Source organism: Propithecus coquereli, unplaced genomic scaffold (assembly GCF_000956105.1).
Source record: "Propithecus coquereli isolate 6110/MARCELLA unplaced genomic scaffold, Pcoq_1.0 Scaffold763, whole genome shotgun sequence".
Classification (NCBI taxonomy): Eukaryota; Metazoa; Chordata; class Mammalia; order Primates; family Indriidae; genus Propithecus; species Propithecus coquereli.
The window spans coordinates 323,813-338,812 of record NW_012153763.1 but is presented as its reverse complement, the minus strand read 5'-3'; the positions used below and the strand labels follow the sequence as shown (position 1 = coordinate 338,812).

At 62.2% G+C, this 15,000-nt stretch overlaps 1 protein-coding gene across 1 annotated transcript in view; it reads right to left on the bottom strand.

The window, feature by feature from the left end:
• Positions 1-15,000, bottom strand: part of CROCC2 (ciliary rootlet coiled-coil, rootletin family member 2) — a 76,418-nt gene that overhangs the window by 41,120 nt on the left and 20,298 nt on the right. The window contains exons 5-13 of the mRNA XM_012662414.1: positions 13,969-14,125; positions 10,186-10,289; positions 9,516-9,704; positions 7,818-8,082; positions 7,506-7,712; positions 7,114-7,304; positions 5,143-5,287; positions 4,609-4,755; positions 4,064-4,306 (exon numbers count right to left, since the gene is read on the bottom strand). Coding sequence (XP_012517868.1) covers positions 4,064-4,306; positions 4,609-4,755; positions 5,143-5,287; positions 7,114-7,304; positions 7,506-7,712; positions 7,818-8,082; positions 9,516-9,704; positions 10,186-10,289; positions 13,969-14,125 — 1,648 coding nt within the window. The remainder of the gene's footprint in view (positions 1-4,063; positions 4,307-4,608; positions 4,756-5,142; positions 5,288-7,113; positions 7,305-7,505; positions 7,713-7,817; positions 8,083-9,515; positions 9,705-10,185; positions 10,290-13,968; positions 14,126-15,000) is intronic.

Below are 15,000 nucleotides of genomic sequence, written 5' to 3'. Positions count from 1 at the left end.
CAAATAAACTGAATTCATTATCAGACCCTTTCCCACAAAATGACCACTTACAACGTAAAAATATTAATAACATATCGTAGGGTTTATAAAACATGTACAGAAATAAAATGTATAGCAACAAGAGAAAAAAGGACAGGAGGGATGTCTTGGTCCATTTGTGCTGCTAAAACAAAACACCTGACACTAGACAACTCAGGAAGAACAGAAATTTATTTTCTCACAGCTCTCCAGATTCAGACGACTTCATCAGTGAATTCCACCAAACATTTAAGGAAGAAATAACACTAATTTTTTTTTTTTTTTTGAGACAGAGTCTCACTTTGTTGCCCTGGCTAGAGTGAGTGCTGTGGCGTCAGCCTAGCTCACAGCAACCTCAAACTCCTGGGCTCAAGCAATCCTCCTGCCTCAGCCTCCCAAGTAGCTGGGACTACAGGCATGCGCCACCATGCTTGGCTAATTTTTTCTATATATATTTTTAGTTGTCCGATTAATTTCTTTCTATTTTTAGTAGAGACGGGGTCTCGCTCTTGCTCAGGCTGGTCTCGAACTCCTGAGCTCAAACAATCCGCCCGCCTCGGCCTCCCAGAGTGCTAGGATTACAGGCGTGAGCCACTGCGCCCGGCCAATAACACTAATTTTACACAAATGCTTTAAAGAAATAGAAGAAAAGGGAACACTTTCCACCTCAATTTATAAGGCCAGTATATCCTGATTCCAAATCTGACAGAAACATTAAAAGGACAGAAGATTACAGACCAATCTTCCTTACAAATATAGGTGAAAAAATTCTTAGCAAAATATCATAAATTGAATCTAAAAGTATATAACTTAGGACTAAGTAGGGGTTATCTCAGGTATCCCAAGGTGGGATTCCCATCCAAAAAATTAACCAGTATAACTCACCACTTTAACAAAACAAGGAGAACAATAATACGATCATCTTAAAAGATGCAGAGGTAGGAGTCAAGAGCCATTCATGATTTTAAAATCTCAGATACCAGGCACGAAAGGGAACTTCCTCAATCTGATAAAGGCATCTGTGAAAAGCCTACAGACAACATCACATTTCGTGGCGAAAGACTGAATTCTTCCCCACGGTTTGGTTTGGTGGGAGGGCAGCCACTCTCGCCACTTCTGTTCAGCTTTGGTCTCGGGTCTCTGTGCAATAAGAGAAGAAGAAGGAAAAATAGAAAGGTATTGAAATAAGAAAGTAAAACTTCTGCTACTCATAGATGACATAATTACATACATGCAAAACCCTAGTGCTGGTTGGGCACGGTGGCTCACGCCTGTAATCCCAGCACTCTGTGAGGCCGAGGCGGGAGGATTGCTTGAGCTCAGGAGTTCGAAACCAGCCTGAGCAAGAGCGAGACCCTGTCTCTACTAAAAATAGAAAGAAACCAGCCAAACAACTAAACACAGAAAAAATTAGCTGGGCATGCTGGCGCATGCCTGTAGTCCCAGCTACCTGGGAGGCTGAGACAGGAGGATCGCTTGAGCCCAGGAGTTTGAGGTTGCTGTGAGCTGGGCTGAGCCACGGCACTCTAGCCCAGGCGAGAGAGTGAGACTCTTGTCTCAAAAAAAAAAAAAACAAACCCTAGTGCTTACAAGGAAATCTGTCAAGGTGACATGATTCAAAGTCAATATATGAAACTGTATTTCCATGTACTAGTAATGAACAAGAGGGAAATAAAATTAAGACAGCAGTATAATTCACAACATCCAATCTAGGAATTAACCTAGTCAAAGTTGTGTGAGATCTCTACACTGAAAACTGCAAAACACGGCTGCGAGAAATTAAATAAAGACGTGGAAATACACACCGCATGCACACAGGGAAGACTCGTACAGTTAAGATGTCCTCAAACTCACCTACAAACTCAACACAATCCCAACCAAGGTCCTGGCAGGCTTTTTCAGGGGGAGAGGGGAGAAATTGAGCTGATTCTGAAATGTATGTGGGTATAAAGAGGACTTGGGACAACCAGAACAGTCTTGAAAAAGAAGAACAGGTGGAAGGATTCACACTATTCAATTTCAAGACTTACTAAAAAGCTGTACTAATCAAGACAGTGGGGTTTTGGTGAAAGAACGAATAAATAGATTGATTTGCACAGATCAACAAATCCCACATTTATGATCAATTTATTTTCAACAAGTTGCCAAGACATTCCAGAGTGAAAGGATAGACCGGGCGCGGTGGCTCATGCCTGCAATCCCAGCACTCCGGGAGGCCGAGGCAGGAGGATCGTTTGAGCTCAGGAGTTCGAGACCAGCCTGAGCAAGAGCAAGACCCCGTCTCTACTAAAAAAATAGAAAGAAATGAGCTGGACAACTAAAAATACATAGAAAAAATTAGCCGGGCATGGTGATGCATGCCTGTACTCCCAGCTACTCAGGAGGCTGAGGCAGGAGGATCGCCTGAGCCCAGGAGTTTGAGGTTGCTGTGACTAGGCTGACTCCACGGCACTGTAGCCTGGGCAACAGAGTGAGAAAAAAAAAAGAGTGAAAGGAGAGTCTTTTCAAAAAATGGTGCTGGAGCAACTGGGTATTTGTATGAAAACTAATAGACCTTAGCTCCTACTTCGTACCATATACCTGTGGTTCTCACGCTTTAATGTGCATCGGTCCTGCCTGGAGGGCTAAGGGAAATACAGATTTCTGGGTCCTATCCCAAGAGTTTCTGATTCAGTAGGTCTAGAATGCTCGAGAATTTGCATTTTGAACAAGTCCCAATCGGTGACACTTAGGCTGCTAGTCTGGAGAGCACACTTGGAGATCCACCAACATAGCGTGAAAATTAACTTGGAATCGACTTAAACATGGAAGCCAGACGAAAACACAGACAGGGCCTGGAAAATACTAATCATGAAATTAAAAAAGAAATTGGTAAGTTGGACTTTGCCCAAGTTAAAATTTTCTGTCCTTCAAGAAAACATGTAAACAAGCCACACATCCGGGGAAAATATTTGCAGAACATCTATCTGACAAAGTATGGTATATAAAGAACCCCTAAATATCCATAACCGAAATGCAAAACCCCAATTTAAAAATTGACAAGAGACTTGAACGCTTGACATAAGGCGCACGAACACCCAACGAGCACAAGGATATGTGCTCAACATCAGGCGTTACGGAAACGCAAGTTAAAACCTCAGCAACACGTAACTTCACATACACAGAACAGGCAAAAACTAAGAACAGACGATACCAAATGCTGATAGGGCCAAGGAGCAACCGGAACCTCCTGCGCCGCCGGAGCAGAAACAAAATGATGCGACCGCTTTGGAGAACTGCTCTGCGGCCTCCGTAAGGACCAGCAACACCTACTCACACGAGTCCAGCTTCACTCCTGTGAATTTGCTTAAGAAACGTGAACACGCGTGTGCATGACCTGCACAGGAAGGTTCACGCCAGGCTTGTCCATCACAGCCCCAAACCGGAAACGACCCCAATGCCCCACGACAGGCGGGTGAGTTAGCAAAGGCGGTTTATTCACACCATGGGGTACAAGAGCTTAACACCGGGGTGAATAAAACTGGAAAGCATGACCCAAAAAGGCACAGGGCAGAGTCGGAAAGGCAAGCGCCGTGCAGTCCCGGCTGCGGCCTGGGCGTGGGGCGTGGGGGGCTCCGCAGGCCCCGCGCGGACAGACCAGGCCGGCCCGGACAGACCAGCCCGCGGCCGCTGCGATCTCCACTGAGTGGAACCTCTGCGAGGGAAGGCAGCGGGGCTGGGACGGAAGCCTGAGCCAGGAGAGAGCTCGGCTCTGCGAGGACCAGGAGAGACGACGAGGGGCAGGGCGGGGGCTGGGCGTGCAGAAGGACGTCGCTGGGCCGGAGGCCTGGGTCCCGGCTCCGCCAGAGGCAGACGGTGGCCGCGGTGTGGACGGGCCTGGCGTAAACCTGTTTCTCTGCGTGCCCGCCCCGCCCACCCGGGGCGGCAGGTTCCCGTGGGCAGGCGTGGCAGGGCAGTCAGGAAGCGCTGGTGCTGGTGTCCCGAGCCCGCAGCACTCCCAGCGGTGGCAGGACCTGCCACTGGGCCACAGCCCTGCGGGGTGGACGGACGCGCTCACCTGGCCCACCTGCTCCTGGAGCTGGGCCTTCTCGCGCCCCAGCAGGGCCGCCCGCCCCTCCAGCTGCTCCTGCTGCTGCTCCAGGCGCCCGCAGGCCTCCCGCAGGCCCCTGTGCTCGGCCCGCACCTGCGCCAGCTGCCGCTCTGCCTGCGCCCGCTGCTCCCGGGCGTCGGCCCACTCCCGCTGCAGCTCCTTCCGCTGCTCCTGCAGCCCGTCCCGCTCCTGCTCCAGCTGCCAAGGGGGGTGGCGGGAGGGCTGAGCATGCCGCCCATGCACCCTCAGCCCCGTGGCTGGCCACTCGCGCCCAGACCTGCCCTCCCGCAGGCCTGGCCGGGGCTGCAGGTTCCCCCGCCCTCCCCCCAAACCTGCTCCTTGCTGGGGGTGGGTCAGTCCAGGAACGGAGAAATCTGGGAGGATGGGTGGAAGGAGGGGCCTGGGGCTGGGAGACCCAGTGCTGGGACAGAGTCTCTCACAGCTACCCTGGGGCAAACTGAGGCCCAAGGCGGGGCCCACCCACCTGGCCCCCACCTCACCTGGAGGACCAGGTGGTTCAGGCTGCCTTTGTCTTGAGCCAGCCCTTCCAGCAGGGCGGCCATCTGGGCCAGGGAGTCCCTTTGCTCCACACCCTCTGACCGCAGCCTCCTCACGAGCAGTTCTAGGTCAGCGTTGCTGGACTCGGCCTGGGGCGGGGGACACCAGGGAGGGACCTTCAGGTTCCCCAAGCTGCTGGTGCCGGGGAAGGAGAGACCCCACGTTGCGGGGGTTGGGGCTCCAGGCGGGACAGGGCAGAGGACTCCCACGGTGGGGCAGCCTTGGGTATTGGGGCTCCTGCCAGAAGAGGGGGCGGGGGGCCCAGGGAGAGGCCAGCAGGGGTAAGAGCAGCAAGTGGTCCAGGTGAGGCCGAGCCCACTGGGTGGGGACGGGGGAGGCCGTCGGTGACGTCGGGAGCTCTGGCGACGGCTGAGGGCCCAGCTGGGCAGGGGAGAGGGGAGTGGGAGGCAGTGAGGCCGGGGGGAGGGGGGGTGGAGGAGGCCGGGCCAGACGGGGAGAGAGGAGCGGAGGCGTACCCGGGCCAGGGCGCCGTGCAGGCCCTCCCTCTCGCTCTCCACCACGTCCCTCTGCAGCTGGGCCGTGCTCAGCGCCTCCCGGGCCCACGCCAGCTCCTTCTTGAGCTCTGAGACCTGCTCCTCCAGCTGCTGCAGGCGCTCTTGACTGAGCCGGAGAGCGGAGGACGGGGCGTGAGGTCACCGCAGGGTGAGCTGGGGCCGCCCCACAAGCCACGGGCAGGGCAGCCGCCTGCAGCGCCCTCCACGCCCAGGGCCGCCCAAAGGCGTGTGCAGTGCGCTCGAGGGCTGGGAGGTGGGGGTGGGTGGTGTTCTCAGTCATGCGTGGGTGAGGCGCGTGTATCCGGGCACACATGCTGGCGGGCCCACCCCACAGGGCGTGTACAGTGGCCGGGCACTGGGCTGGGAGCAGGAGTCTGGGTCTGGGGGGACAGTCCAGCCTGGGGGGAGCCTGGAGAGCCCTTGGCCCCCGTCCCCAGCGATGAGGCTGGAAACAGGCCCATTCAGTGGATGAGGACGCTGAGGCCTGGGGGGGACGTGAGGCCCGGGCCAGGCAGCCCGCTGGTGGCCGAGCCGGGTCTCCGGGAGCTGCTGGCCCACCTGGCCTCTTTCGCCCCGTGGCTCTGCGCCTGCCTGGCGGCAGCTCTTCCTCCTCTGCGCCTCCCTCTCAGGCCCACCGTGTCTCCAGAGCCGCTTTCGGGAGGAGGTCGGGAAGGAGCACAGGGTGGCCGGTCGAATTCAGGGCACAGAGGGAGTCCCGAGGCACACAGGGTCTCCCTCCAGGCCAGCGTCTGCTGGGAGGAGGGGACAGCCCCCGGCCCGCATCCCTCCCCAGCCCCAGCCTGACCCTGGGGTCACACGCCCTGCGCAAAGCTGCGTTCAGCGTCTGCCCACTGTCGGCCCTCGCTCGTCACCCACAGCGGAGCCGAGCCACAGCGCTCCGCTCCCACCCTGCCCCCTCCCAAGTCCCCCGGGCTGGCCCTGCACCCTCAGCCACGGCCCCCTCGCCCGCCTCCCTCTCTCCAGCAGCCTCCTGACGCCTTCCCACGGCGACGTGGTTCCTGCCAGCCCACGCCGGACGCCCCGTCTCGCCCTGCACATGCCTGGGCCCTGCTGCCCTTCCTGCCCCTCCAGGCCTCCTGCCCCCCACCCTGGGCTCCCTGCACTTTGCCTGGATCCCCGCACCCCTGGACCCCATCTCTGTGCCCACCCCCTGCGCCTCTCCAGGGCGGGACTGGGCTCCAGCACCCAGCACACCGGCCACGAGGAGCAGGAGCGGCCTCGGCCGCCAAGGACGCCGTGGGGTGGTCTCTGCTCCCTGCGGGTGGGGCCACCTCTTCCCCCTCTCTCTGCCTCCTGCAGGAAGCCTTCCTGACCCGGCTCATGCCCAGCCTGTCCCCACGTCCCTGCTCAGAGCAGTGCAGATGCGGGAAGTCCCCCTGAGCCTCTCGCTCAGGACTCACAGGTCCCGGGGGCTCGTGTCACGGCCCCTCACCACCAACCCGGGGCGGCAAGACTGGCACAGCAGCATCCGGAGCCACCAGATCCGCTGGACCAGGAGGGCACACGGGCCACCGGGCGGGGCGGGGGCAGGTGGGTTTTATGGGCCATTTTTGAAGGATGGGTGAGACCCGCAGAAGGGGGAAGGGAGGAGATCGCCCAGAGGGATCGGCAAGGGGGTCCTGGCAGCCAGCCGAGGCAGGACACAGAGCACAGCCCCAGGGCCGTGTGGGGCCACGTGGGGCGTGGAGCTGCGGCGCAGGCGAAGGGCGGCGGGGAGCACTCGGGCTCCGCTGTGGGGCGGGCAGTCGGGACTGTGCAGCCCAGGGCACCCAGATGAGGGGGGCCCCCAGTGCATTCTGGGGCCAAGGGGGCGGCCTGGACAGGGCAGGCGTTGTCAGGGAGACGACGGCGCTCTCTCTCCTGCTGGAGGGTCTCATGGAGGGGGCGCCCAGGCTGGCCCCACCCCCTCACCTTCCCGGGAGCTTGGCAGACGCCTGGCAGTGCCGCGCCTCCAGCCCGAGGGGCTCTCGCGTGGGCACCTGCTCCTGTGCCCACTCCTGCAGGTCCCTCCGCGAGGCCCGCAGCTCCCACCGGCACTCGGACAGCTGCGCGCGGAGTCTGGCCGCCGTGGCCTGGGAGGACTCCAGCTGCAGGTGCAGCTCCTGCCCAGGGGGACAGCGGCGTGAGCCCCGCTGGCCTTTGCCCACAGGGGCCAGCCAGGGCTTCCGACCCCCCAGACAGGACCCTCGTGAGGCCACAGCCTTCTCCCGGGCCGTGGGGCTCAGGGGCGGGGCTCACAAGGGCGCGTCAGTGGGGGGATGTCACGGCTCCGCGTCTGGTGCCCCCCGGGCTGCGCTGCCCACCTGCTCCCGCTGCCGCCGCCTCTCGATGGCCCCCCGCACGGCCCGCAGTGCAGGGTCCAGCGTGGCTGGGGGGCGGGCCGGTGGGGGACACCCCTCCTGCTGGGGCGACGTGGTGCGCGGGGGAGTCCGCAGGGGGCTCTGCAGCTCCTCCCCCTCCGTGCTGCGGCGCCAGGCCAGCTCCAGGCACCCGGCGTCCGCCTGGGCCTCCTTCGGGGCACAGAGAGGAAGGGTTGGGGGGAGAGAGCGCGGGGCCACCACTCGGGACACCGGATCATCGCCTTTCCCGCGGAAAGGATGGCAGACAGGCCACACCTTGGTGACGCTCGCCAACACGCGCCGCAGGGACCGGACTTCGTCCCTCAAGCCGTCCTCCGCCACTTGGCCTCCGCTGCGCCAGGATTCCTGCGGCGGGCGGGGGGGACTCCTCAGCGAGGCGGACAGACACCCGGCACAGCCACCCTGTTTCCCAGCCTCACGAACCAGTCTCTGCACGTCTGTCTGGAGGGAAGCGATGGTTCTCTGCTGCTGCTTGCTTTGCTCTGTGAGCTTCTCCACCAGCTGCGTTTGCTCGGACAGTCTGGGGAGAGGTCAGCGGGGCATGGGGCGGGGGGGCAGAGAGCAGAGCCCAGAGCTCGGGGTGGGGGCCCTGAAGAGGGCCTGGCTCTGTCCAGACTCCCATTGGCATTGACCTCTTTGCTGGTGCTGGGGCTACCCTCTGGGTGGGCCTCAGTCTCTGGTCGGATCACATGCCTCTCCTGCTACAGAACCTTCAATGGCTCCCACTGTCTCAGGAGTAAAGTGCAGGCCCCAAGTTCAGCATTCAAGGCCCACACCCTGAGCCAACTCTCCAGCCTCATGCTAGTGGCTGCCTGAGGCTCTGCCCCATCCGTGGGACACAGCGGATGACATGCTCACCTCCAGGCCTTTGCCCCAGCTGGTCCCTCTGCCTGCAAAGCCTCTGTCACCATCAGTGAGTGGCTCCCCCATGGCACCTGGGTCTCCCTTCCCATGGCCCCAGATCACTTGGCCCAGGCCCCGGGTGCTGCCCCTACTGGGTGTCTGCGCTTCCTGGTTCCTCTGGGGCTGTGTCGGGGCGCGTTTGACTCAGTTGTGGGGAGGGCTTGTGCCTGTCAGCCCAGCAGGGTGTTTGTGCCAAGCCAGCTCTGGCCCAGGGTTCTGTGGAAGCAGGCAGGGCCAGCAGGGTAGGCCTCACTGGCGGGTTTGTGTCCAGAACCTTCTGTGCTTACTGTGAGGTTCACAGACCGGGGCAGGAGGGGACCTGGCCGCTCTGCCCGCCTCAGATTCTTTCTTTTTCTTTTTTGGACACAGAGTTGGGCTAGAGTGCCGTGGCGTCAGCCTAGCTCACAGCAACCTCAAACTCCTGGGCTCAAGCGATCCTTCTGCCTCAGCCTCCCGAGTAGCTGGGACTACAGGCATGTGCCACCATGCCCGGCTAATTTTTTCTATATATTTTTAGTTGTCCAATTAATTTCTTTCTATTTTTAGTAGAGACGGGGTCTCGCTCTTGCTCAGGCTGGTCTCGAACTCCTGGCCTCAAGCGATCCTCCAGCCTCATCCTCCCAGAGTGCTAGGATTACAGGCGTGAGCTGCCGTGCCCAATCCTGCCTCAGATTCTTAAACCATTTACCTAAGACAAGTTCCCACCCCTGGAAGAAGGTTCCTGCTTTCAGACCTGAAAATGCCACTTCTGGGAACCAACCACAAGGTTCCTTGAAATCCCGAGCATCAGGGACATCCTCACTCCTGCCTCCAGGGCACTGGCTCGGGCTCCAGGCCTCCCGCCTGGGGGATGCTCTGCGGCCACTGGGAGAGGGATCGTGAACAGCCGACGTGCCCCGGGGTCCGCACGTCCGGTGGAGATCAGACACCCACACCGCACGCGAGTGACACGGCTGCGCCTCAGAAAACACAGCTGCCCGGCAGGCTGGGGGGCGCGGGGTGCCCCTGCCCCTCTGGCCCTCCCCGTGGGCCTGCTGGCCGGGAGCCCACCTGGCCTGGAGCGCCACCTTCTCCGTGGCCCAGCGGCCCTGCAGCCGCAGCATCTCCCCAACCTTGTCCCGCAGCCGCTGCCCCGGGGCGCTGCCGGCCGACAGCCGCAGGTTGGCGTCGAGGCTCAGGCAGGCGGTGTGCAGGCGCCGGGCTGTCCTGGCCGCGTCCGCCCGCATGTCAGCGAGACCTCTGGGGGACAAGGGACACACCTGCGGGCTCCAGCCGGCAGAGGCTGGCCTGGACGCCCTCGGTGGGGGGGGCCCACCTGGGGCACTGAGCGGCTGTGAGGGCAGGGGCAGCTGGGGGGTCGAGCAGGGGTGCGGCCAGGCTGGGCGGGACGGGCCTCAGCGGCCTTCACGGAGACATCGGCCTCGAGCCTCATTCTCCTCGTGCGCAAGTGGGGTGCTGCACCTCGAGGGCTGTCGAGGCGACCCCAGGACAGGCCCGTGCGGGGTGCCGAGCAAGGACTCCCCCCCAGCGCCCCGTCCCTGCTCTGCCCCCCCCACCGCCCCCGTCCCCTGCTGCTCACACCTGCTTCTCCCTCCCCGCCCTCGTCACCACTTCCGCGGCCGACTGCCACGCCCGCGAAGCCTCACGGAGGCCCAAAGCCCAGTGCCGTCTCCTCCCCACGGATGGGCCGCGGCCCCCAGGCGGGGTGGCCGGCACTCACCGCTCGGTGGCCGTGCGCAGCTCAGCCAGGTGCGTGCGCAGCGCCGTGGCCTGTCTCCACAGCAGGAGGAAGTCCCGGGGCCTCCTCGGGCCCCTCGCCCGGGTCTGAAAGCAAGAGGCCCGTGTCCACATCAGGCCGGGGCCCTCACCCAACCGCTCTCTTCCAGATGCCACACTGGGCTGGCTGCACGGGGCTGGAAGTGGAGCGGGCATCGCCCACCCGGTCCCGAAGCCCCCGCGCCCCACAGGCAAGGGAGCGCCCGGCTCCCCCACCCCAAGGAAGGGACTGCACCCTGGTACCCGCCAGGGCAGCCCCTGTGAACGGTGGAGGGTGCCCCACCCCTGGAGAGCACCGGCCTGCTGGTGGGGCTGGGTGGGCGCGTCTGGGGCCTAGGAGCTGCCCGGGACCAGAGCTCCCGTGAGGCAGGACCCGGTCCCGGTCCCCTGCTGGCGCGGGGCACCTCTGCAGCACTGGTTTCCCGCCTCCGGCTGGGAGGGAGGAGGACGGGCACACGGAGCAGTTCTTAGTCTACGGGGATCTAACGTCCAGGCGCAGGCCTGGCACCCTCAAGGCGCGGGACAGACAGCAGTGGGAGGCGCTCCACTCGTAGCCGACGGTCTAGCGCGGAGGGCGGATGGGGCAGCTGCCTGCTGGGCCAGGGCAGGGCGAGTGAGGCTGCAATGAATGCGAGGTCTCTGTGTGGGGCGGTGGGGTTGGGGGGCAAGAGGGGGCTGGGCTGTGGGTGCTCAGCGGTTCCAGCCTTGCAGAGAACCGGCCTGAGGCCCAGCAGGCTCTCGGAGTCCCTGTGCCACCGTCCCGGTCCCCACGCTGCAGTCTCCTGCACGCTGACCTCTGGGACCCCAGAGGGGTCGCCGATGCCCGGTGCTTTCCCACGTTCCCGCCTCTCCTGCCTGTCGCGGCCCCACCCACACGCCCCGCGTCGGCGTCAGATGGCGGGCACGCACCTTTTCCTCGCGAAGCCGTGCCTGACCCTCGCGCCCAACCCCACCTCCGAAGTCGCCCCCGTGAGCCCAGTGACGCCTTGCTGCGCACCTTCCGCAGGGCATGGCGCCTGGCGCCCGGCACACAGAGGTCACTCTGGCTTTAGCCTCGCCACTTCCCACCCTCCGGTCATGACCGCCGGCAGAGCAGGGTGAGACGACTCCCCACGACACGGAGGAGCAGACGCCGGGACCAACCTGCCCCACAAACACATTAGATTTCAGACTTGACTTCTGGACCCACGGCTGGGCTGGCCGAAGCGGCTAGGACGCCAGGCGGGAACCGGTGCAGGCGGAGCACCCAGAGGAAGGGGGGCGGCTTCTCACCAGACTCAGCAACCCGGACACCAGTTTCCTTGACCAAAGGGGCTGAGGACAAAGAGCTGAGTCTGGGGCCCCCCAAAGTGTGACCCACATGCAGGCCAAGGCTGCCCCAGGAACTTCACTCTCAGTACGGTGTGCCAGAGGTGGGCGAACTAGGGGCAAACTGGTACACCCCCTACACATGTGTGCACACACACACACACACGTGTGTGCATGCTCCTCCTGCAAGAGACTGCAAGGAAAACTGCCCGTCTAGAATGCTCAACAGAGGAAAACAATCTTCCCTGTGGATGGGGAACCACAAGTTGGACTTAATGCAGTTTGCAGCCTAAATTCACACAACCTAGGTGGTCTCAAAAAAGCTGAAAATCTACTTTGATGTGGACCCAAAGACTGTCAGAGACCCCAGGCACCCATCAGAAGCAAATAAAAATCCTGTCTAGAAAGTACTGCATTCATCCCAGGTTTTGAAGAATTTTTCACCAAGTTCCAAGGAAAATAAGCAGCTTTCAGTTGAAAAATAACAAATCACCAAAGACACAAGGAAGCAAAGTACCATGATCGGGAGCCAATGGAAGTAAGAGAGTCAAGCCCTGAAAAACGTCAGATGTTGGGACATCTGACACAGACGCAAAATCCCCGTGTTTTGGCACCAACAAATAAACGAGAGGCTTGAAAACATGAGTTAAGAGGAAGATATTTGAGAGAGAATCAAACTGAACTCTTAGAGACGAAAAACACAGTAATACTTGGAACTTAAACCCAGTAGGCAGCTGTAGCAGAGATTAGACACAGGAAGAGAATGGTGATGAGCAGGAAGGCAGATCTGAAGAAAGCATCTGGAATATGGTCCAGGATGACACAAAGAACGAAGTGTGGACGTTGGCGCGCCTGGGGCCGCCGGGGACGGGCGGGGGGTTGCGGGGGGGCCCGGGGGGGCCGGGGCGGTTTCTGGAAACAGCGGAAGACACAGGCTTTCCGGCCCGAAGCAGGACAAAGGAAAGTCACCACGGACACGTCTAGTGGAGCCGCAGGACGCCACAGCTGGGCAGAGGCCTTCGGCGCAGCCAGACGAGAGGACAAATTACCTTCGCCGGGCGGCGGCCGGCACCAGAGCCCGGAAGCCGACTTCTGCGCGGCCACAGCGAAGCCGGGGGACAGAGAAAAGGTGTCTTTAAAGTGCTGAGAGAACACGACTGTCGCCAGTGAGACAGCGTTTCAAGGACAAGGGAAGACAAAGATCCCTGATAAACCAGCGCCAGCGTGAACTCGGGGCTCCCTCCTTCCAGGGCGCTTGTTTGCGCGCGGCGGCAGCTGCTACCACCCAGCCCGGCAGTGTGCGAACGGGAACCAGGCCGTGGCGGGAGGCGGCCAGGCCGGGTATCTCGTGCCGGGAGGCCTGCCTCCGAGATCGCCCGTGACGGCAGGCGCGGCTCTCAGAGACGCTCCGTCAAGGCAGGGCACCGCCTCTTGCGCCTCGGTCGGCTTGCCTGACGGGGCAGCAGCGGGAGGGTCTGCGGCTGCGCAGGGCCGGGCAGTGGGTCAGGCCTGGCTTTACAGGGCCACCCTGTGGGAGGCGCAGTGAGGCCGCTCAGAGCACCTCGTCCAGGGGGCGTCGTGGGAGGACAGTCTGAGGCCCAGGCACACGGCCGCCTCCTCCGGCTTCAGCCTCCACTTGGAGGCAGCATGTTTTCCAGGCGGCTTCCGGGGAGAAACCTGGCCAACGGCGCATGCGGAGCGTCCGGACCCCGGTGGAGGGCTGTTGGGAACTGGCCAATGGCGTGTGCAGAGCACACACTGGACAACATGTCCAGACCCCGGTGGAGGGCTGTCAGGAACTGGCCAATGGCGTGCGCAGAGCACACACTGGGCAGCGCGTCCAGACCCCGGTGGAGGGCTGTCGGGAGCGCCTGTAGCCCCTTCCGGGACTGCCCCAGCAGCAGCCAGGCTGCTCAAGACCACACCCTTGGGGGTTCCCCATCCTGGGACCGGGAGCAGGGGCATGAGCACTGGATGCCTCCCTCCCATGGGGGCCGTGCCCAGACGCCCCACATGGCTGGAGCTCTCAGCAGCTGAGCGGGCGGGGCTGCAGGGGGGCTGGGGGCCCCAGGCTCCTTTGCGGGGTCCTCCTCTTACAGTCTGAGCAGGAGTCAGGCCTACGAAGACCCCCTGCCTCTCAACTCGGGGGGGGGCCAAGCCAGAGCCAGGACCCGGCCATGTGCCTCATTCGCAGGGTCCCGCCCTCCGTCTCTCAAGTGGGGAGGGGACCAGGGAGTCCCTCACTCCACGGACTTCTGTGGCCAAGCCGGGTGTGGGACATGGGCTGGCAGGGGGCCGTGGCCTTGCCCCCAGGAGGGACCGCCGCTGAAGCCAGCGCGCCCTCTCCTGGTCCCTGCTACTCAGCCACCGGTACCCCAGCAGGCAGCCGCCCCGGGGTGGGTGAGAGTCGGGGGCGCACCTCGCTCTCAGCCCCGTGCCTCGGGTCAAGCTCGCGGCGTAGGCGGAGCGCGACGCCGGTCGTCTGGGCCAGCTCCTGGGCCAGCGCGTCGTTGGCCTTCTTCATGTGCTGCAGCTGTTCCCGCAGGAGGGCGTTCACCTGGGACAGGCCGGTGCTCCTGCACAGACAGAGCCCACGGTGGCGCGGCGGTGGTGGTGGCCTCTCCTCAGACAGGTGCTCGGAGTCCCAGTCTCCAAATCAGGGGGCTCAAATGGAGCCCTGAGTCCCCGGGCCCAGCCGACCCCACTTGGGGGCACATCCCCACGAGCTGTGCAGCGCCGACCACCTGCAGTGGGCCTCACAGCAGCCCCAGACCAAGGGCCAGCGTCAGGGTGGCCCTTCCGGGTGCCAGCCCAGCGCCTCTGTCCCCCCATGCTGCCCCCGCTCCCCTGGCTCTGCCCCCGCAGCCCTGGCTGGTCCTCAACGCCAGGACAAGGTGCAGAGGCCCGAGCGAGGAGCCGTCTCGGGGTGGGCGGTGTGGGAGGGGAGTCGGGCATGGCCCCCGGGAGGGGAGCAGCCTCTCCTGAACCCCGGGGCCCTTTGCCACCAAGAGCAGGTCTACGCGGGCTGCAGGCAGAGACCCCGAATGCACCGAGGTGGCTGGACCAGTCCTGCGAGCCCTGCACCTCCGGGCTGAGCTGCGCGGCTGCAGCGGGTCCTTCTCCGCTACGCTGGTCCCCGGGCATCAGTGTCCACTGGGTTACTTTCCCATCAGAACAGGTTTTCACAATGTTTCTCAGCACTTTTATTCCTTTTCCAGCCCCCCGCGGACGAACAACCGTGAGATTATTCCACAGCTCTGGGAAACTGGGCTGGGGGACTCAGCCCTTCCCAGCTGCCCTGCAGAAAGCCCCTACCCCTTCTGCCTGTCACTGTCGGGGCCTGAGGGGAGGGGTCCCTGCTGGGAGTGCTCGGAAGGTGCTGGGGTGCTGGGTTAGTGGTGCTGGGGGCAGGGTCAGTGTTGGGGGCAGGGTTGGTGTTGGGGGCAGGGTC